This window comes from Carassius gibelio, chromosome B9 (assembly GCF_023724105.1).
Source record: "Carassius gibelio isolate Cgi1373 ecotype wild population from Czech Republic chromosome B9, carGib1.2-hapl.c, whole genome shotgun sequence".
NCBI lineage: Eukaryota > Metazoa > Chordata > Actinopteri > Cypriniformes > Cyprinidae > Carassius > Carassius gibelio.
The window spans coordinates 10,116,117-10,137,995 of record NC_068404.1 but is presented as its reverse complement, the minus strand read 5'-3'; the positions used below and the strand labels follow the sequence as shown (position 1 = coordinate 10,137,995).

Below are 21,879 nucleotides of genomic sequence, written 5' to 3'. Positions count from 1 at the left end.
AATCACTGTAATTCACAGCCTTGTGGTGTGCGGTTACATTTGCGGCAGTAGGTTTCACAGGACAGTGTGTGTTATCCAGTGTAATATCTGTTGTTAAGTGTGTGTGTTTGTGTATCACAGTAGCAGAATGAGGGGCATTTGGCAGTCCACACAGCCTCCATCTGTCTGCAAGATGTAAAACATCCTAATGGGTCCCATCCTCCACCTGCGGCTATACCTTACCCTACCATAGAGCTACTCCGTCTCTCTGTCTCACACACACACACACACACACACACACACAAACAAGCTATAAGGTTTTCCTGTGGTGCTAAATCATCAGTTTTTCACACAAACACACTATACTGGTAATTTACCACTGAACTTCACAAACACATGCATTTATACACTAACAATACTAAACAACGCACTGTATACACACATAGAACATGGTGAAACACAAAAAGAACTCAACTCATAACTGTTTCCAATGAAGTCTAAACATGTGAAACTCTAGTGAGCATAAACTCACATTATAGACACAAGCACTGGGTAAAATCATCAGAAGGATCAAAAAGTACAAACCCAATAGTAGAATTCCTCAAAGACTTCAAGAAAAGCTTTACATGTAATGGCAACTATGTATTATTTTTTTAAATGCAACATTAACATGGCAGTTATTTAAATATAGCTTTCATAAAAATACAAAAGCGTTAATGTTTTACAGTGCATTGGAAAAGGCTGAGACAATACACTAGTTAATAAAGGGTGTGCTGAATGAGGGAAATGACAGTATTATTGACTCAGTAACCTGTTTGGAGATTTTGAAAGGAAGGGGCTTGATGTAAACATCTGGCCTTTGAATGCTAACGACTGAGAAACATAAAAGGTTGATTTTTCCTCTTTTGTCATATGTTTATCACTGAGCTGCAGGGCCATATCCTGGCTTAATGTCCCAGATTTTCAGCACTGCTCTGACCCACAGACACCGCTACCACCAGATCAACACAGCCACTATCAGCAGAATGGACACTAGCCAGTGACTCCCACTGGGCACTAAATAGTGGCCAGTTACACTGAATCTGAGCCAGGCAAAGAACAAAATACCATCCACACTGGCCAGCTTAAGATTTACCAGACACATATAACATCGACATGGAAAACAGAGGAGGAAACTGAGTCAGAATATACATATTTCACCTAGACAGTGGCAATGTCTACAGCTTTTCTGACCTATTTGTGTTCAGTATCAGAGAACCTGAATGGTTTCTGTAGCCATACTGGCTCACTTTACAAAAAGATGGCTGACATTCAGTTAAACAAATCTTCATTTGATTGTAAATGCTGACTGAAATACCTCCCTCAGCCTTTCCTGAATTACAGGAATAGTTCACCCAAAAATGAAAATTGTGTATTTTATTCATTCCAAACAGTCTTTGGTTCATTTTGGAGTTTGTTCATTAACAGTAAACATGCCTGTAAGAACATAGATGTTTAAATCCCTTTAAAAGACTGTTTCTTCAATGAGAGACATTTTAAGAACTTGGAGAAACAGATTTACAGTCGGTGGGGTTAGAGGTCATGTTTCTCAAGGGGCGACTCAGCGAGTCTGTACTTCAACTGCTCTTAACCTTTGAGGTCAGACATCACAAACACACATTATGCTAATTGAAAAGGGCAGTCAATATTTTTCTAGCGATCTACAGAATGCTTGAGCTGCTTTAGTCCCTGGATGCAGGTTAAAAATAAATAAATAAATAAATACATTGTATATCTAGATTGTATAATTTATGTACTGTATGAGGAACAGTGTTGGGTAAGTTACTCAAAAAAAAAGTAATCCAATACAAATTACCAATTATTTCTTTCAAATTGTAATTTGATTTCATTACTGATTCCTGCTTTTAAAAAGTAATCAGATTACTAATACTAATACTAAGATTACTTTACTTTCAAGCTACTTTCAAGTTTACTTTACTTTTCCAGTTATCAAACCTAAACAATACACTACAAAGAGAAACTCGTAATTCTTTCATTAATTTTATATTGACTGAAAAAAAAATACATAAGAAGCCTATTATTTTTAAAGCCTACACTTCCAAAATCTACAAAACTCTCTTTTTTTAGTCAAATAATTTCCGCATTCAGTTTTCTGTGATAATACTCCTTGAAACGAGTCACCAGTGAATGAAAATGAGCTGAGAAATACAGTATACCTGAAAAAGCTTGAAGTGTCTATTATTAAATGAAGTAATTTCAAAAACAAATATTCTCTGTTAAAATAATTCTTATGAAATCAATGCGAGGTCCATCCTTTCCCATCTGAACTCACCTATAATGACTGCGTACATGTAAATGTCCAGATCACCTCCATGTATAAAGAAAGATTCAAGTTCATCTCGGCTACGATGCGATGAGGAATGAACATTGAATTGTGATGCCGACACGGCTTGATGCAGCAGATGATCTCATTCTAATGAGTCATTTATTTTTACTTTATTAGTGTTACTGTGACATAAACTTGAACACATTCACTTGTTGAAGTTTTCCCAAACTATAATGCCAGACTAAAATATGTTGAGTGCAACATTTTTAAATATGATTCATACGAATTGAAATACAACCTTTCATGCATCTAAATGTTGTAGGACTCGTCTGCGATTGTAACTTAAGTAACGTCATTTTATTGACAAGTAACTGTAATCAAATTACATAAAATTAAAATATAACTCATTACTTTACTGCATTACCAGTAAAAGTAATTATTTTACAGAAATGCTTTACTATGTAACACATGAGAGGAATATGTGAAGAGATTAAAAAAAAAAGGTGTAAAATGGTGAAAAACCCTCAACATTATCAAGAGCAGACCATTCAAATCACAATATCAAAATGAACTATGTAGCCTAGAGTTAAACCAACTAAAATAACACTAAAAGATGAGGCCACAACACAAATGGCCATTTGGTAGAGATTATTCTCTTCGAAAAACTATTATTTTATAGCTCATTCATCCTGAATCAGCTGATTCAGGAAAATGTTTAAATGAGACAACCGTCTCAAGGTGTTTTCCGGTTCATCTTCAAAAAAATTTAAGCTTCCTGGGGTTGTTACCAAAATTGCAACAGAGTACCTTGTCTTAAAGGGAATTTGTTTGGACGTGATTATCTAAGGTCAATGGGGATGCTTTGTTTCTTTTTTTTTCAATTATTTGGTGACAAAAAAAACAACGTTATGCTTATATGTGATCATAATATAGTAAAAATAATATCGTACAGTAATATTTTGAAGTATTATTATTTAAAATAACTATTTTCTATCTTTCTATGTCTATTTTCTTTTCACATTAAATTATTCCTTAATTTTCAGCAGCCATTTCTCTAGTCTACTCCAGTAGAGATTGTAAAAAATAAATTCAGGATTTAATGAATACAAAGTTTAAAGGAAATAGAAATTATTTGCATTATTCTAAATATCTGCACTATTTTGATTAATTTAATGCATGCTTGTTGATTAAAAGTGAGCATTAATTTATTTTTTTTGTATTTTTGTTTGTGTGTTAATATTACCCTATAGCATATATATATATATATATATATATATATATATATATATATATATATATATATATATACACACAAAAATGAATAAATCAATCTTAATTCCAAACTTTTGACTGGTAATGTATAAACAGGCCTTCAAGTTAACCCCCCTGACAGTTCCAAAGAATAAAGGGATTTGGCTGGGTTTATGTAGATGCACATCTTTACAAATAAGGTCATGTTAAGCAAGGACTCATCAGTTACCCCAGCTATGCAAGAGTGTTCACAATCCCTGGACCTTTAAAAAGTTGACTTATGGAGAACTTTACTCTTCTATCAACACATTTTCAGTCCATTTAAAACGTGGATATCTGGCATGTTCAGGGTGACAGGGCAATCTTGCGGCAAAGTTCTGGGTTATGTCAGTTTTGAGTGAAGGCTGTGTCACATTCTGTGGCGAGCAGCATCACCGCACAGCTCTCGAACCCACATTTCTAATCCCCGCTGCCTGCCAAATATAAATAAATAAAACTAAGAAGGTGGTATTCAATAACCTTTACATCCCTCACCCCATCAACCGCTGACAAGCCAACACATAAACGCTTATCTCCTCAGAACAACGGTGCGCATTAGAATGATTGCATGGGCGCTGGCCGCAGTGGGCGCAGACAGACACACGGAAGAGGAAAAACAGTGGGATCAGGCCGAGTCAGACCAAGTCGGATTAACAGAAGCAAGAGCCGTAACGTAGCCCGCATTTCCTGACGAGTCAAAACAGTTCACCTTGAGAAAGACACCAGCTGAATCAAGTTCCCCGGCTGTTTTCTTCACTCCACTGTTTCTGTTTCTCTCTCTCTGCTGGAATATTCCGCATGTTGCTGTAACAGCATGGTGTGCCTTTCAGTTTTCCCGGCAGTCATCCAAATTAAAACAATTATAAAGCTAATTGCCCGTTAGGTGGAGCCTGCCGGGGCGTCCATGCTCTGATTTGTAGAATCACTCATGCGGGTCGTCCTCCACTGTGATGGAGCCGCTTGGCCTTGATGGTGCCTGAGCCAGTGCTGGCCAGCCGGCCGGCCGATCGACGGACAGATGGGCAAGGGTTGGCACAGGTGCCCACCGTGATGCAAATTAGGCCTGGCACTGGCGCAGCATGAAGACAGGGGAGATTGAGCACTGTGACGCAGAGACGGCAGGCCATATGGAGCTGGGCCTGACTGCTCTGTTTACCAGCGGTCTAAGTCAGTTACACACACGCAAGTGGGCCGAAACACTTTCAACCGTGAGTATGAGCCAACCGAGCGTCTCAAGAACAGCTCGGGCCAAAATTCCATCTCACAACATGTGACCGAGCAGCGACCCATCGCCGCAGTTTAGCATGTGCGTCAAATCAACAGTCATCCATCCTGACCTTCACATGTGTGGGAGAATCTGTTAATCAAACCAGCCTTCATATGAAAATGAAAATCATTTACTCACGCTCACATCGTTCCAAACCTGGCTTCTTTCTTCAGTGGAATGCACAATAATCACTCTTTCAATTAAATGACAATGAACAGGTACTGGGGATTTCCAAAAACACCATAAAATAAATGATGTTATGCAAAAAGTAGCTTTTTACTGATATTTATCCTAGCTTTTATTAGAGTCCATGATAGGAGAAGTAGCAATATGAGATACTTGAATAATTAGCTCTTTTAGGTCTAATCTCTTGAAGTAATCAGTTGATCTGATTTATCAAACTGAAGTGTTCATTCATCAAACTGACTCAATCCAGTTTCAACAATTAACAGCTCACTGGAAAGATAATGAGTGGAAAACAACATTTTGGACTATTTATCACAAGAAAATATAGAATGACTTTAAAATATAGTGTACCAGTCAAATGGACATCTTTCATGATATTTTTATGGCGCCTTTGTGTCTTTTTGAAGCTTAAAAGCTTCTGTCACCATTCATTGTATTTGCATGAAAAAAGAATGAACAGAACGCATCTCAAAACAACATCTTTTATGTTCCATAGATGAAAGAAAATCATACGGGTTTGGAAAAACATAAGGGTGAGAAAACTATTTTTTGAGTAAATTCATTTTCCGGTGAACTGTCCCTTTAAGAGAGACACAAAAACAACAAAGAAAGAAGAGGAGAGGGACGGACAAAAGGAAATACAAACACAAAGAACTGGGGTCTTGCCTCAGCAACCCGAATCCTTTCTTCTTGGTCTTCTTATCCAGCTCATCACCAACCTCCTCTGATTTCTTCTTCTCTTTTTCCTTTCCCTTGCTTTTCAACTTGTCTTTCTTCTTGCCTTTAGTCTTCTTCTTCTTGTCTTTCTTGTTCTCCTCATTGTCTCCTGCACCTTGTCTGGAGGAGCCGCTGGCTGGCGTATCTCGTCCAGAACTCTGGTCCGACCCCTCATCTGTTCCAAAACAACAAGCAAACATAAAATATGATGAATATACAGTGGTCTGGCATAACTAAAATGATATACATTACATGTGTCTTCTTGTGTTTATATACCATAAACTGCACAAATATATCTACTACAGTATAAATAGCATAGCAAAACCTCAACTGGTTTCACAGATTTCTATGTTCACACAGTATTTACCTTGTCCAAGTATGGCCTATATCTCAGTAGGACTCGTGGAAATATAAAAGATCTCTTCTGAGATATTTTTTTCAGCTAACCTGCCCTGGAGCATCAAAAAGTTGCTCACATTATCATAATCAGAAGGAAAGAGAAAGAATGGATGTGGATAACTGGATGGGGGGGGGGGGGGGATGAGGACAGATATGGATAGAAAAAGTGAAAAAAGAGGCTTGGGTAACTGAGGAACCTGCTGACATAACCATCTGTTACTGGCTATCCACTGTGGGGCACTGTGTGTGTGTGTGTGTGTGGGGCGATCAATCGCGGCTGCATTATGTGTCTGCGCTCTGAGGTTTGTCAGATGGTAGCGGCGGTGCCTGGGAGCAGATGTACGTTTACCAGGCCGCCTCAGAGAGCGTGTTAAAAGAGAGATGAGGAGACGTGTGAAAAAGCATCAGTCTTTCATAAGCCTCACAGCAGCCATCTAACTAACCCTCCACTTGTAGCTCAGGGGAAGGTCCCGACAGCCCTGTACACTGCGATTTATTGATGGCTAGTTGTATCTTACAGGCCAAAATATGACAAGGGAAAAGACAAAGAAATTATTGAGGGAAGGGACAAGAGAGATCTATGCTTGTAAGATAATTATTAAGGATACACATTAAAGATACACATAATTATCTCATATCACATGGCATTAACCTCCAATGAGGAACAGGAAAGTCTTGAAAAATAAACTCCCCTTGCTTTGGTGATATAGAATGCAATACATTCAGTATGACTCTGAACCAGTTCCACCTTGAATGACAGAGATAAACAAAACAGAACAAAAAGAAAAGCATGCACAACTCTCTCTGAGCATCGCCTACACAAACTTCAACTACTGGGTTCGAGGACAAGTCGGTTCTTCCGAGGCTTAGTCCAAGGCCAACAGCAGCATCCGTTTCCCCATGGCCTGATTTCTACACAAACAAACGCCGATCCGCTGTTTAAGCTAGCATTGAAGCGGGTGGCTCGGTAATGACTGTACAGCCGCCCTATTATTCAGAGACACAGAGGAACCTCAAAGGCCTGCTCCTGCTCCCACTTCTCTAATATGCATCAGAAAACTCTTTTGTTCGGACCAGCGCAAAGGCTTATTGTAAATATCAATCCGCTGAACACAATGCTGAATGCCGGGGGGAAAAAAATGGTGAGAAAGGATAAAGAAAAAAGGCTAGATATTTCTCATCATGCTCACGTCTCAATATGAAAATGCTTTAAAAGAGCAGGGCTTGAGGACTTAGAGAGCAGTACCTATGCTCTGAAAGCCTTACATAATAAAGCTATAATGACACTGCTGTGAGCTCAAAGTGAAAAAAATGGAAACCATTTCAAAGGGAAATAAATCCCTTCCTTAAATGCTTCTCTGTTTATCATCCTCACTGATGTATGGCCTTTGATATTTATATGGTTTCTTCTTCATGCGAGTAGACTGCATCCTATTCATTTTCTCCTCGGGTGGTGGTGTAGTGGTTCAGGCTGAAGGCTTGCAACTGAAAGTTACAGGTTCGATCTATGCATTTTGGGCTTATTTGATCATGCTTTCATTTTTTTCAAGACCGTCATACTCGGCTCTGTTTAACCCACTGATATCACGGTGATATAAAGTAAAAGCAATGTTTCATTCTGACCATGTAGTTTCATGTTTATTTGAAATATTTTCTAAATATCTGATTGCATAAACCTCGCAAACTTTGGCACATCTATTTCTTCCTCATAAGTGAAAATTTACTGAACTAATAGTGTGGTGGAAATATGACGTCACTTTGTAGACAAAAACCTGGAGGCGAGTTTGCATTTTAGCACTTCCACAGTCCCAGAGTCAATGGGTTTTTGGAATGGGAGTTTGATTAAACCCCCTAAAATAAGGTCCGTGGTTCACACAAGCTCAAGGTACTTTTAAGTATTATTCTACGACATATAACACATCAGTTACACCCCATTTGTGATTTGTTTAAACTTTTACATATCTTAAAAAAGACGGTTGCTAACAAGTTGCTAAATGGGACTACAGGCTGTCGGAGACATTAAAGGTATTCATGCCAGATTTTTCCAATTTTATATAATTTATAGGACAATTAATTGTGGAATAACCAATTAATAGTTTCCCGCATTTTATATTGTTGTTTGACGAGGTTTTTGTTTGACAAGGTTTTTTATTTGCTATGCCGTGAATTGTAACACAAGTCGTCGGATGGAAGATGCTCGTTTCATCACTTTCCTACTGATATGGAGACTCTGGGTTCCTAACATAAGGTAAACTCATATGATTATTCCATGTAAACACCATATTTACCTGGCACAGTCACAGTGAAAATGAAACTTTGATGATGCATAGTGCTTGAAGCTACGTTGAATTTAAATGTTTATGACACATGAAGCTGTTAGAAAGCATATTAAGGATTGAAGATTTTCAAGAAGCAATGATAAAATAACATTTTGTGTAGCCACTCTAACAAAACAACAGCTGAAATGTGGTTCTTTATTCATTCAAATAAGTTTAATCTTACCATATCCAAAAACGCTCTCATTGTTATTGAATAGATTAAATGCACTAGAATTTTACTGAATAGAACGTGTTTTTAATTAACACATTAATATTAATCAAAGATTTATTGGCTTTTAATGCATCTTATTTCAAAATGTACAGAAATATGTGCTTTCATGTGTCTTTTAGTTATGATTATTTCATTTATTCACTATACTATGTATTGCTAATGTCTCATTTCAGTTTAAGTTTGCCTGTACTTTTGTATTTATCTCAGTTTATATGAAAAGGTTCATATAGTGTGGATTAAAATTCATTTACAGAGTAAATTATTTTTACTGAAAATGTTAAAAATAAGTTTGAAAATTTTGTTGTGGTACGTGGTGGTGGTAATTTTCAAGGCAAGCGACGGTGCTGCTGTAGTTCATTTTTAGCTTAAGTTTAGCTTTTAAGTTCTGGCGCTTTTATGTTGGCTTCAAAATTGATAAAGGTTTATAATTCTGATGGACAAGACACGTAAGCTTTATAAACTATGGCTGAAAACAGAGCTTATTTTTTGCGATAATCCAAAAGCCTAGTGAAGAATCCTATTGTTTTTTTGTTGAGGGAACCAGTGTAATGCTAACAGCCGATTGGCCTACAAAGTGAAACCATAGTCCCCCCCCCCCCCCCTCCTGAAGTTGAGTAGCAGCCAATCAGACTGCATCTGGCCATTTTCAGTCATCTCTTGATATTTTGTACGCAATATACATCGGAACTACTGTGGACTGCCAGTGGATGTGCTGACAGTATTATCATTGCACCCTTGAGCAGGGCACTTAACCCCAGGTTACTCCAGGGGGATCTGTTCCTGTAATAAGCCAATGGTTCATGCCATTCAATAGTGACATTGTGTAAATGTCACAAAAGAAAACTCCACCATTAATAAAGATTCTAATCTAAGCTGTTAAAATCAGCTCCAACATTATCATTTAAGGGTGCAAGGACAAAAAAATGTAAGCGTTGACATACCCTAGTGAAAATGTGCATTGCAAGTTTATATTAAATGCTAAAAAGTGTGTGTGTGGAGAAACAAAATGCAACTGAATGCATGACTTTCATGATTTCTTAACACGCTTAAGTGCAGTTTTGGCGAAAAAATGTCAAATGAAACATTTTATGTTTATTAAATACATATACAATATTCTCATAATGCTTTTAAAAAAGTGCATTTAATTTATTGTGCTGACTAACACACTAAAGAACATTAAATAAAATTTTTAACTGTAGTAATATTTGATATTACATTTAACATTAATTTTAATTACAGATATTTAAATTACATTCATTTTAAAATAAATACAGTATGTTTGTCAGTACATTCAACAATACTCTTTAAGCATATTTAAAAGACAATATAAGCAACAATAAAATAACAGATAAAGTTGTATTTAAGTCCAACTTAAGTGGGTACAAAAAATAAAACTTAGCTTATTGAATGTAATAAACTATAATACTTCTTCATTTAATTTCAATTAATTTGTGATTGAGTGTATGAAAATACTACATTTAGTATTTTTTTAACCATATTTTCCTCAAGTTATCTTTTTATATGTACTGTATGCTGCTCTATCACAAAAGTATGCATGAATAGATTAATAAACAAATGTATTTACAGAATATGATCTTTCTCTCTCCCCCTACACACACACATACAGAGTCAGGCAAAATATCATGCCACAACAGGGACGGTAATGAAAAGTGAGAGGAACGCTGTGTGCCTAATTACTGTCCTCAGTAATTAGTAATAAGCTGCTGCTGTTTCCTTGACCAGAAGATCACGGTGTACACACGTAAATGTGTGTGTGGCATCTCCACATCGAGATAAACAGCAGATGTAAACAGCAGAATCACACGTCAATGAGCAAATGAGTAAATAACCTGATAATTTGTGTTAATGAGCTTGTTTTGAAGCTAGGAACTCATCACTTGGTCATCCTAAATTGCACTATTGAACCAAATCTCAGTTTAAAATTTCAGGAAAAAGCCTACAATAACGAGCTCTGTTTTTATCTTGATCTCCACGAATAGGCAAGTTAGGTACTGCTTTGGGATGTGTGTGTGTGTGTGTGTGCGCATGAGACAGGATCTTAAGTCTTCAGCTGTGCTGTATCTGTTCGCACTGACCATAATGAACAACCCCTCTCCTCTCTCACACTCTCTCCTTCTTTCACCACATGTCTGTAGTCTGTCGTCTCACGGAAGGGCCAATTAGGCTGGTGTGTGGGAAGAGGAAGCACATGACAAGGACAAAGCCAAACACTTTACTCTCAATTACTCTCCCTCAGCAGTCACTGACTTCACTCACACATATCCACAATCACTACAAATACGGACATAGGAGTCTAAATGATATGTGGAATATAGCAACTACCAATTTCTTTAAAAGGGCCACAACCTACTTTTTTATAGATATTTCTTTAAATATTTTTTTTAAATTACAGAAATTACACATTGCATCTTGACATCCTGTTATTGTGTTGCTTCTGCATTGTGGGTGCTCACCGTCATCCTCTTCTGGCGGGCCGTCGTATGATTTGTCGATTGCTGCCCGGAAGCTCTCGTTGCAGCCACGCCCTCTCACCATGTGTGGGCGGGGCCTGTGGAAGGGCAGCAGCTCGTTTCTCTTGGCCTCTGTCATGGCAGTCTGAAGACTCTCTAGAGAACTGGACTTCTTCAGGCCTAGCGTGGGTCCCAACTCCACCCCTCCACTCACTGAGAAATGAAAAAGAGGAAAAATAAAACCAGAAAAGGACACTTTATTACAGTGCTTGACAAAAATCTTTATCCACGCATTTTTGCAGTTCATTAAATAAATTAAACATACTGTACTGACTCCATTTGAAGTTAGTTTTTAGACCATTTCAATCAATGTGATATTTTTGTTTTTTTAAATTTAAAATGTACAAATAATAATTTATTTAATTATTCTTCTCCCCGAGTTACCGTCTTCTGCCATTTTGGAGAGCACCACAACGCACATGCGCACTTTCTCCTGTACGTAAACAATGCTGTTTAAGTTGATTAAATTTTTCTGGGGAAATTCTAGGTCTGGGAATTTTGGGTCTGGGAACATGGCAGTTGTGTTGCGGTTTATACAGGATCAGAGAGCTCTCATCAAAAATATCTTCATTTGTGTTCCGAAGATGAACGGAGGTTTTCCGGGTTTGAAATGTCATGAGCGCGAGTAATTAATGACAGAATTTTTCATTTCGGGATGAACTATCCCTTTAAGTTTGAACATCTCTCATATATATAATATACTTATGCTAATAAATTAATCAAAACTGTCAGCATTTGTGACAATGTTATTGCCACAAACACAGAAAAGTAGTTTTTGAAAAATTTTAATGTTCTTTCAGGATATACTCATAAAAATTAAATTCAGCAGTAAAAATGTGAATATTATTTGATTTTTACAGTCGTTATAGGGTTTTTGCATTTATGGCATTGGATACAATAATACACTGAAAATATAAGAATTTTATGTTTTGTGGTTAAACCATTGAAGTTAGTCAACATTTTGACACAAATGCTGTTGACTTTGGATCTGGAATATTTCTTGAAGTTTTATTCAAAGAATGTTTCCCATTCAAAATATAACTGTCATCATACTGTTTGCATGCTACATTGCTTTTTCGCACTTATTTGTAATTTGTGCAAAAACAAAGACATTAACCTAAACTTGAACTTTTAAATCTATGTTTTGCTGCCTAGCAATCACTGGTATTTGGAAACTTAATTCTAGCATCAGCGCTTTATGAAAGACTCGCTCATTTGTTTCTGTGCTAATCAAAGATGGTGGGTCAATAAAGACCACTGGAGCATTTCCAAACGCATTCTGGGAAGAAGACAAAGCAAAACGTTAATAATGTTTGAAGTGCCAAAGGTGGATCTTTATAAGACTGAGCATGTATGTGAGTGTATGTTGTGTGAGTGTGTGTGTGAAATTGTAAACACACTCTCTCCTCTAATGAAAATGACTTTTTAAACATGCGCCTCCACAGGGAATGATGGATGAGAACTCAATCCCGGGACTCTTTTCTCCATCAGTCGAAAGCACCATCTCTCTCTCTCTCTCTCTCTACTTTCCATCTCCGCATACCTCCATCCTCGCTTTGGTCGACCCCACCCTTCTCCAAACATCTCCTCCAGCCACAATCATTAGCTAAACCACTGCAGCTTCCAGAATGCATTCATGAATCAGGAAATCATCATATCGACAGGTGGTGCGCCTCACTGGAATTCCAATCAGCCTGGCCTGCTGCCGGCACCAGCCCCTTTTTTTTTGCTTGGCTAATGGCCATTTAAATGAAAGTGGAAGTGGGATCAGTCGTTTAATCTGTGTGGCCTCCAAACTGCCAGAGAAGGCCAGACGAGATGAGCCCAACCCGGACCAGCTGCATGCTTTATGCTATCAAGATTATGACACGAGAGAAATTTATGCACATGCAATTTGGGATGTGGTACAGAGAGAGAAAGAGACAGCGAGAGATGAGGAAGGGGGTGCTGAGGGACAAGGAGGGTGAACAAAGATGAGGACACAGCTGGATGAGAGGGTCTTCATATAGCATCACAACAGAGCCACACCTTGAAGTTCGACAAGAAATCAAAGTTCACGGAAGTTCAAAGGATGCCAATCTGCATATGTATGTGACATGCTGATTCTGAGTAGGCAGATACAAAGAGCAAGAGCAATTTAAAAAATGAAATAAAATAAATAAAAAAAACTATTCAAAAATGGTATAAATGTCTTTATTTATGCACTACTTTTATGCGGACGGTAAATGTTTAAAATGCTTTTGAAATTAGTATCTAAAGCTCACCAAGGATGAATTTATTTGATCAAAAATAAAGTAAAAACAGTAAGATTGTTCAATTTGAATGTATTTTGAATTGTAATTTATTCCTGTGAAGGCAAAGCTGGATTTTCTGCAGCCATTACTCCTGCCTTCAGTGTCACATGATCCTTCAGAAACCATTCTATTCTGCTGATTTGGTATATTACATTGTAACAGTGTGTTAGTTAGTTAACATGCCATGGACTAGATCTTCTAGCTGAAGAATGGCACTTTAGAAATTACAATAAACTATCGCTTTCAGCCAACTGTCATATGAGTCCATGATTGACGTTAATGTCAGCACATTGTAAATCCTGCTATAAGTGATATATTGTGAAACTCATTTGAGAAATCACAGTCTGCAGTGTTTCAGCGTCACTGCTCATGTTAACTTTTGAACTCACTAACATCGTGCTTCACAACGTGCTGACCTATTTTCTTTCTTCCAAAAAAATCTTTATGTCCTTCTGAAGAAAAAAAAAAAGTTATACAAATCTGGGATGGCATGAGCTTGAGTAAAACGATGAGATAATTTTCTTTTTTTTTTTGGGGTGGAGTACCCCTTTAAGTTTGAAAATGAGCACTAAATACCAAGCGACAGCCCTGAAAACATCAGCAAATTGGGATTTAAGAATTAATTAAAAAAAAAAAAAAGTTTAACTCATCAAGGGCTAATCCTGAAATTTCACCACAAACGACCAAAGCAAACCACTCTTAAATTGGACTTGCAAGCACATGGCGGTGGTGGATCATAGGGAAATGTTCATTAACAGCAGTATAGAGCATCAGTGAGTAGGAGAGAGGTCTGCTGCAGCTCAATTCAGGGCTGGATTTGTGTGAGAGAAGGTTTATAAATAGCAGGCCACTGATGTACCAGCCAGCGTGACTGAAATGTTCTCTATACAAGCACAGTTCGTGTCACAAACGTAATTACTTCTGTCCCACGGCCAGCTGATGAAATTAAGCAGCTTTTGAGAATCCTGCTCTCTGGAGGTCTCCAAAACACTTTTTGCTTGGAGATGAGAGTCTAAATGTGTGTCTCGGGATACTAGCATGCTTTAATCAGACCCACATACATACTGAAAAGGGGGAGGGACTATTAACTGTAGATGTGTATCAGTGTAACCTGATTTAAGCAGAAGGCAGATGTGAGTGTGGACTTTAAATTCATCTCACAGGAAACAAACATTGAGGCTAGAGCTTCATCCCAATTAACAACCAATTTAGTATCCTACTAGATCACAAATAATAGACTGTTATCAAATGTACAGTGTAAAGTTTAAATGATGCTTAGTAATATTTCTTAAAATACAAAAAAAGAGTTATAGTTATAGAAAAAAACTAATACATTTTATAATACTATATATTATAAATATTTTTTTACAAATCTCAAAATTCTCAATTTTATATACCAGTTTTATAGAATCTTTAGAGGCCACTTTCACTTTTTTTATTATTATTGAATTGATAGCCATTATTTAAATAATATCATCTCACAGTTTGGATTTTAAATAAATAAAATTAATCAATAAAAAAATAAAATAAATAAATAATAATAATAATAATAATAATAATAATAATAATAATATTTTTTAATAATTTACATTTTTAAAATAAACACCTAAAAATATAAGACACATTATAATGTTCAAGATTAATATAGTACCAGATAACTGTCATACTACATTCTCAAAAGTATGTGGTATTGCTGGTAAGAGTACAGTAGAAATATTTGAGCAAACACCTTTTTTCATGACAACTAAATGCTATGAAAAGTATGAATGCGATATTATTGTTGCATTTTAGGCTGTAGAATAAAACATGAAAATATCTTAAGCTTGTGTTAATCACATGTATTATTTCAGACATTTAACCAAAAGACACATTCAAAAAATATACTGACTCTAGAAAGATGGAACCAGAAGTGCAAAAACCCTAGCTTATTTTTTAAATAAAGTCACCTAAACAGAAAATATCTGGCCTGAGGCATTGCCAAAATGGCCGTCTAGTGAACTAACTTTATTTCAAATCACATTTAACAGACACTGTAAAGAGAGGGCCATTTGGGGTCTGTCACACCAAAGATGGATCTCCTGTGGTGGAAGTTAGGAGAAGAGAAATGTGGAGCATATAATCGGAAAGGTCAGCTGTCTCTGTGTCACTTGTGTTCTCCTGCCACACTCAGAAACACTTACTCTCGGTTCATAAGTGCAGGGTTCAGGAAGCAGCTTTCTGCAAGTTACACTCCTACAAACCTCATGTCCCAGAGTCTGTCAATCAAACTCGATGGTGTATTCAGGCAGGAAGAGTGGATAGAGACACATATACGCCAGTTACAGTTCAGACGCTCTGTGACATCCTACACACACAGTAAATCTGTTCTCCGCCGGCCCGTCTGGCATCCATCATCACAGCGCAGGTATTAAAAACCTGTAATCCTGTGCTGTTATGATATTTCGCAGCAGGAGATGTATGGCTTTGATAATTGCCTACGGCAGACTTTTAAAAGGCATCTCATAATTACGGTTCACCTTTATTGGGTTAGCCTGTGTAAGGGGGAGTAGCAAGGGTCGTCGGCTTTCGGTGACTGATGGCTGTGGGTGGAGGGGTCTGTCACTTTTTGAGTGCAGGGTGATGGATGGTCACTTGCACTGGTAACCAGCACACACCATTAAAGCTCGCCCTCATACCAGCACGAGACAGAGAAACCCTCCCAGCCAGAGCTTTCATCTTATTTTGATGTAATAAAGACTGTATCGATCAATCAGAAACTCATTACGAGCCCGATCACTGTAGGCAGAGCTGGTTTTAAATGTGTGAGTGTGAGTGTCAGGCCCCACAGACCTGTGACTGTGAGCTGAGCTGACTGAACGTGTCACGGACAGAAGTACAAGACGGGGAACATATATGACAGGACTCTAGATTAGTGCTTCTCAACCAGAGGCCTGGGGCCCATAAGGGTCTTGGAAAACTTCCAAGAGAGCCACAAGATGACTTAAAGTTATTTAAAATAAGACTTTAAGATAGACCAAAATACCTACAAATCAAGATATTTCTTGTTTTATTTATCAACATCCAAGGTCTTGAAAAAAATGAATATATAAGGTATATTTCAATTAACATGTATACTTTTGTAATGACTATACAGTACTGTTCAGTTTAAGGTTAGTGTTTTTTTTTTTTTATAATTAAGGTATTTATTTTATTATTTTTAAATCTTTTATTCAGCAAGGACATTAATAACTAAAATATTCTAAATATATTTTAAAAACTATACACCTTTTCCACGCATCAAATATATAAATTGTAATTTCAAAATTTCAAATGCTATTTTTCTCTTTTCTCTTCATCAATAAGAATCCTGATAAAAGTGTATAATGGAGTAGGGCTGTCACTTTTAGTTCGAAAATCAATTGCACAATCGATCGGACCAACCAAAAAAATGATTTCAATGTTATGTCAATGTAAAGATGCGTTTACGCACATCTGGAGGTCTTGCAGTGTGGTAGACGCGAATTCGCCTCATTTGCGCATCTAGATACAGGACATTCTGAGTTATGAAAAGGACCATTGCAAGCTGACAGCGACCGGCTTTTGTGGTGAAAAATTGGCAGTAATACTCCCACCTTGCACAGCTGTACCTGTGTCCCTGGGACATTAGTGCGGTCGGAGTGTGTTTTCTTTTTGAACAGTTGTTTGAAATGGATTGAATCATTATTTAAAATAATCTTGGAGATTTTTGAATTGCCTAAATCATAAATGCAGCAGGTTGAAGCCTGCAGTGATGTTTTTCTTTTGTTGCACTCCTGTTGCTGTTTGTTTTTCTGCACGAAACTTCATGCCAATAAATAAGAAATATTGATGACTTGTGCGTTTCCAGCACTCTCTTTACGGTCGTCCGTTATTTGATGTTGAAAAAGGAAACGTCTTATTTTTTTAGACAAGGAAAATCGATTTTACAGTCGATTCAATGAACAATTATGTCTTAAAAATCGAAAATGATTTTTTCACAAAAGTGACAGCCCTATAATGGAGGTTAAAAAAAAAAGATAAAATAGTAATGATAATAAGTAATGTTGCTTGTGCAGCAAATCAGCATATTACATTAACTCTAAAGGATCATGTGACACCGGAGACTGTAGTAATGATTGCTAAAAATTTCCATCACAGGAATAAATTAAATATTAAAATAAAAAAATTTCATTAATTTCATAATATTACTCTTTTTATTTTTGATCCAATAAATGCAGACTTTGTGATTTCAAGCAACTTTTTTTGCTAAAATATTTAAAGAAAATCTTACTGCCTCCAAATGTTTTAACGATAGTGCAGTTTTTCTAAAACCTTATCTAGTAATAACAAACAAAAGAAGTCATGGAGCCTATAAATATTTTAGACACTCAGTCAAGTTGACAACCACTGAAAATAACCACCAAAAATAACAATTAAAATTAGATGAACACTTCAGTGCACTGAATACAAAGTCTTAGCTTGCGACTATAAAGATGTGATTAATTCATGATTCACCGCACAATCAGATTCAAACTGAAGTTTTGGTCTCTGACTAACAGTAACAAATTGTTGCTGTAAGCGCTTGGTCTACTTCTGATCTTTTCAGTCACAGTCTGCTGCAAACATAACTGAACAGATCATATGAACAGAAAACACCGCAGCACCTTTGCAATCAACTGAAATTTACAAAGACGAGCGAATAAAAGTTACACCAGAAGAGGTGACTTCATCATTTATTTGGACGTGTCTAAATGTGTTCAACTACACCTAGGGAAATGCACTAGCACACACAGAAACAAACAGATGGCTTTCTACAGCGCAAATTAATCTATCAATTCCAATCAGTGAAATATGGCAGCTTTCAACTTGAATCAACAACAAACTCCCTCTCAATCATGTACAGAGATTTGTGTGCGGGAACACGCGAATGAGACCGAGAGAGAGAACAGTGTGGCATCAACAGGCCAGAGCTTGGCAGCGACTTGTGTGTTTCCAAAGTCAAAATGACACAAGAGACACATCAGACAATAAGCAGCACAGTCGTGCTCACCACAGCCAAACATCACTTCTGTATGTACTGTATGTACTTTTGCCACATCTACTCAAGGCTGATGATTTGAGTATTTTCAGAAACTACTGTTTTAATGAAAACACACTTAAACTCAGAGTGAAATTAAAATCATAACCAACTTTTATTCAATATTGTGACATCCAATACGTCCAAGTGAAAGCTTATTGAACCACACAAACTAGTGGGTGGAACTTGATTTTGTCTTTTGGGAATTGATTGGATGCTAATCAGTTCACACGAGTGACAGGGTGCCGGAAAGCAGGGATTGAAACTCATCTGGCTACTGGACAACCTTATAGTCTGTGCAGTGCAACATTTCACAAAACATAAAAATTGTTTTGATTTCATGGTCATCCGGCTTAAATGCAATGAGGGACAGAAGAGCATTGTGTGACAATGTATGAAACAAGCTGCAAACACACACATAACAGAGAAGATCTGCTCTGGAAGCATCTGACTGCTGGAGAGAAACCCAGAGATGTAAAAGCCTGATGTTTGTTAAAGAGGAGGTTCTGGAAAGCAACCCAGCTCCTGACTGAGTGATATATTTTAGAGAGGGAAACCACTCAATGAGAGCCAAAGAGAGAGAGAGAGAGAGATCTTTGTTTTAGACCGTAAGCATTTATCTGTCTCTCAATCAACACACCTGCCTGTCTGTTTCTCCGTGTGTGTGTGAGAGCGAGAGAAATCTCCTGACTCAGTCTTTGAACATCTAGAGTTGCTGGAGGTGAGGAGACACAAACACACACAGTTTGAAAGTGCCTGTTCAGCACACATGCCCTCAAAAAAACATTTACATAACACAGTGCTTCTCAGCGTTTCTTTTTTCCCCCTTCAAGAATCAGACTGACAATATTACACCTAGTCAGCTTAACCAAATTAGTTTTTAAAATAAAGTAGTTAAAATCAATAATTAAAACTCATTATCTTTTTAATATCCAAGGTTTATATTGCATATTTTGTAAAAGCCAGAATTAAAACTATTTTAAAAATTTTAAGAACTTTAAATATGTACACAGACTTAGATAGGTTTTATATTCTGCTTCATACCATTTATTTAGGATTAATAAATATGTATTCATATTCAGGACCTATTCATTAACTTTATGTTTGGATGTTTATCTTTAGATTTACAACATATATTCAGCCTGACTATAATGTGATTACAATGCTCAGGACCTTTATTATTATTATAATATAATGGCATTTTATTATTTATATTTAGCATGTATTTGCTGTTCACCAACCTTACTGGCAAAACCTGTTTAAGTCATGGCCAACTGGAGAACCACTGTTCTTATACACTTAGCAAAAAACAAATCCAATCACACAGCAGCACAGACAACGTCTGAAATGTTGACATGTCCTCCATCTGAATACAAATGATGACACACTTGTGCGCACAGCCTGCATCAAGCTTTCGTTCTTGCCAATTTAATTCCACTAAATTTCCTGGTCTGTTTCTGTTTATGTTCTTGGCATAACGGTTAAAACCTCTGACAGATATCCAGTGTTTTTCCTGTCTGGATCTGCAAAGAAAAACAAAAGCAAGGAAACACATCTGCGAGCTCCCAACTCGGGTTTTGTCAGCAATTTTGACTTTGCTAAGGGATTAATGACTGAATAAAACAAGCTGTTTAATGGTAAAAGATTTACAACAAACCTTTAAAACACAGCTAGACACTGATAGCTGCATAAATACTGCCCAATCACGGTTAAGAGAAACAATTCATCCAATCATGTTTCTCCTCTCAGTGTACAGTTATTCCAAAGTTACAGACAAACCGATCAAGTTGCAAACAGTATTTACTTTGTATGTCACTGAATGCATCATATTTAATGAACTTAAATCAACACTGCCTTCTAAAAATCGGAGGTCTGGCACGACATCCTGTGCTATTTAAGTATGACAGAGGTTTCTGGGTACAGTATGTGGCTCATTAGCAGAAAGGGAAAGCACATTCAGTCAGCGAGATCTCTGAGATGTTGTTTCAATTTTTTTATTTTCTGTCTGACACACTCACTGGTGTTTGACACTAGTGGCATTTTACACATCTGAAGATGATCAGATTACAAGGCAAAACAGGGATAAAAAAATAGCTTTCAAACTGATATTAGAGGCAAAAATCGATAGCCCTAGTTTGTAGAGAGGAGAATCATATTTTCACTGGTTTCTGACTGGTGCAGTGTGTGACCTTCCATGTCTCAGCGAGGGTCTGGATGAGTGGGGAGTTTGAGTGGTTTAGCCCTAAGCTTTTTAGACAGAGATGGATGAGGAGTCAAACTCACAGGCGCAAATATTCTGTTTAGTGTTGCCTTGAGCAGGTGCTGGATATTACTTTGATACACACCGCTGTGCAATAAAAACTCCTGGTCTCAGGCCTGATCTTGAGCGGAGAAGAACATTTACACTTCTTCATTTCTGAGAGAGAGGGACTAAATTATATTTTATTTTTTAATGGACCATATTTCTTCTAGGAATTTACTGAACATTTACTGTTTCTACCCATAATGCCAGGTTCGAAGTGAGATCATTGTTTCTCTGCTACATGAGAAACAATGAGATTTGATAGAAAATATATGATATATTAATGAATAATGATTACAATTTAATCGTTTTCTGCTTGTCCAGTCAGGCCAGTAGTTTTATTTTTGTCTGGCAAAACATTCACTGGCCCCAAGAGATATTTGGGGGGAAATAAATAAATAAATAATCATAAAAAAAAAAAAATTGAAAATGTTTTCAGTACACATTTTTTTTAGTAAAAAAAGTATGCATCTAGTTGGAAATTACATAGCTATAATATAACTCCACAACACACTTTGTTGTCACAGATTTTGCAAAGCATAAAAACGGATGCACAAGATCTGTTAACATACACTTTCATCACAGCACTGGCCCAAAAGGACAAATGAGACTTCTGTCAACTGGCCTGAAACTCTTTCACACTAGCCCCGGGCCAGCATGCCGTATTTAACAGAGAGCCTTGCACAAATCAATCATATTGCTTCAGAAGTCTTCGAATAGCCTAATTAGTGTGTATTATAATCCTATGGTGCTTTTTATACATCCATGCAGTGTTAATTTTGACACAAAATTTTAATTTAGTTTTAGTCTTAGTCTTTTGACTATAATTCTTTTTAGTTTTAGTCAAGTTTTAGTCATCTGATTTGTTTTAATTTTAGTCTTATTTTAGTCGACTAAAATTGCTTGGTATTTTAGTCGACTAAAATTGCTTGGTATTTTAGTCGACTAAAATAAGACTAAAATC

At 36.9% G+C, this 21,879-nt stretch overlaps 1 protein-coding gene across 9 annotated transcripts in view; it reads right to left on the bottom strand.

Annotated features, from left to right (window-relative positions):
* Positions 1-21,879, bottom strand: part of pard3bb (par-3 family cell polarity regulator beta b) — a 287,760-nt gene that overhangs the window by 92,907 nt on the left and 172,974 nt on the right. For all 9 annotated transcript variants that reach the window (XM_052565052.1, XM_052565050.1, XM_052565049.1 and 6 more), the window contains exons 17-18: positions 11,189-11,398; positions 5,715-5,940 (exon numbers count right to left, since the gene is read on the bottom strand). In XM_052565052.1, the coding sequence (XP_052421012.1) occupies positions 5,715-5,940; positions 11,189-11,398 (436 nt within the window). The remainder of the gene's footprint in view (positions 1-5,714; positions 5,941-11,188; positions 11,399-21,879) is intronic.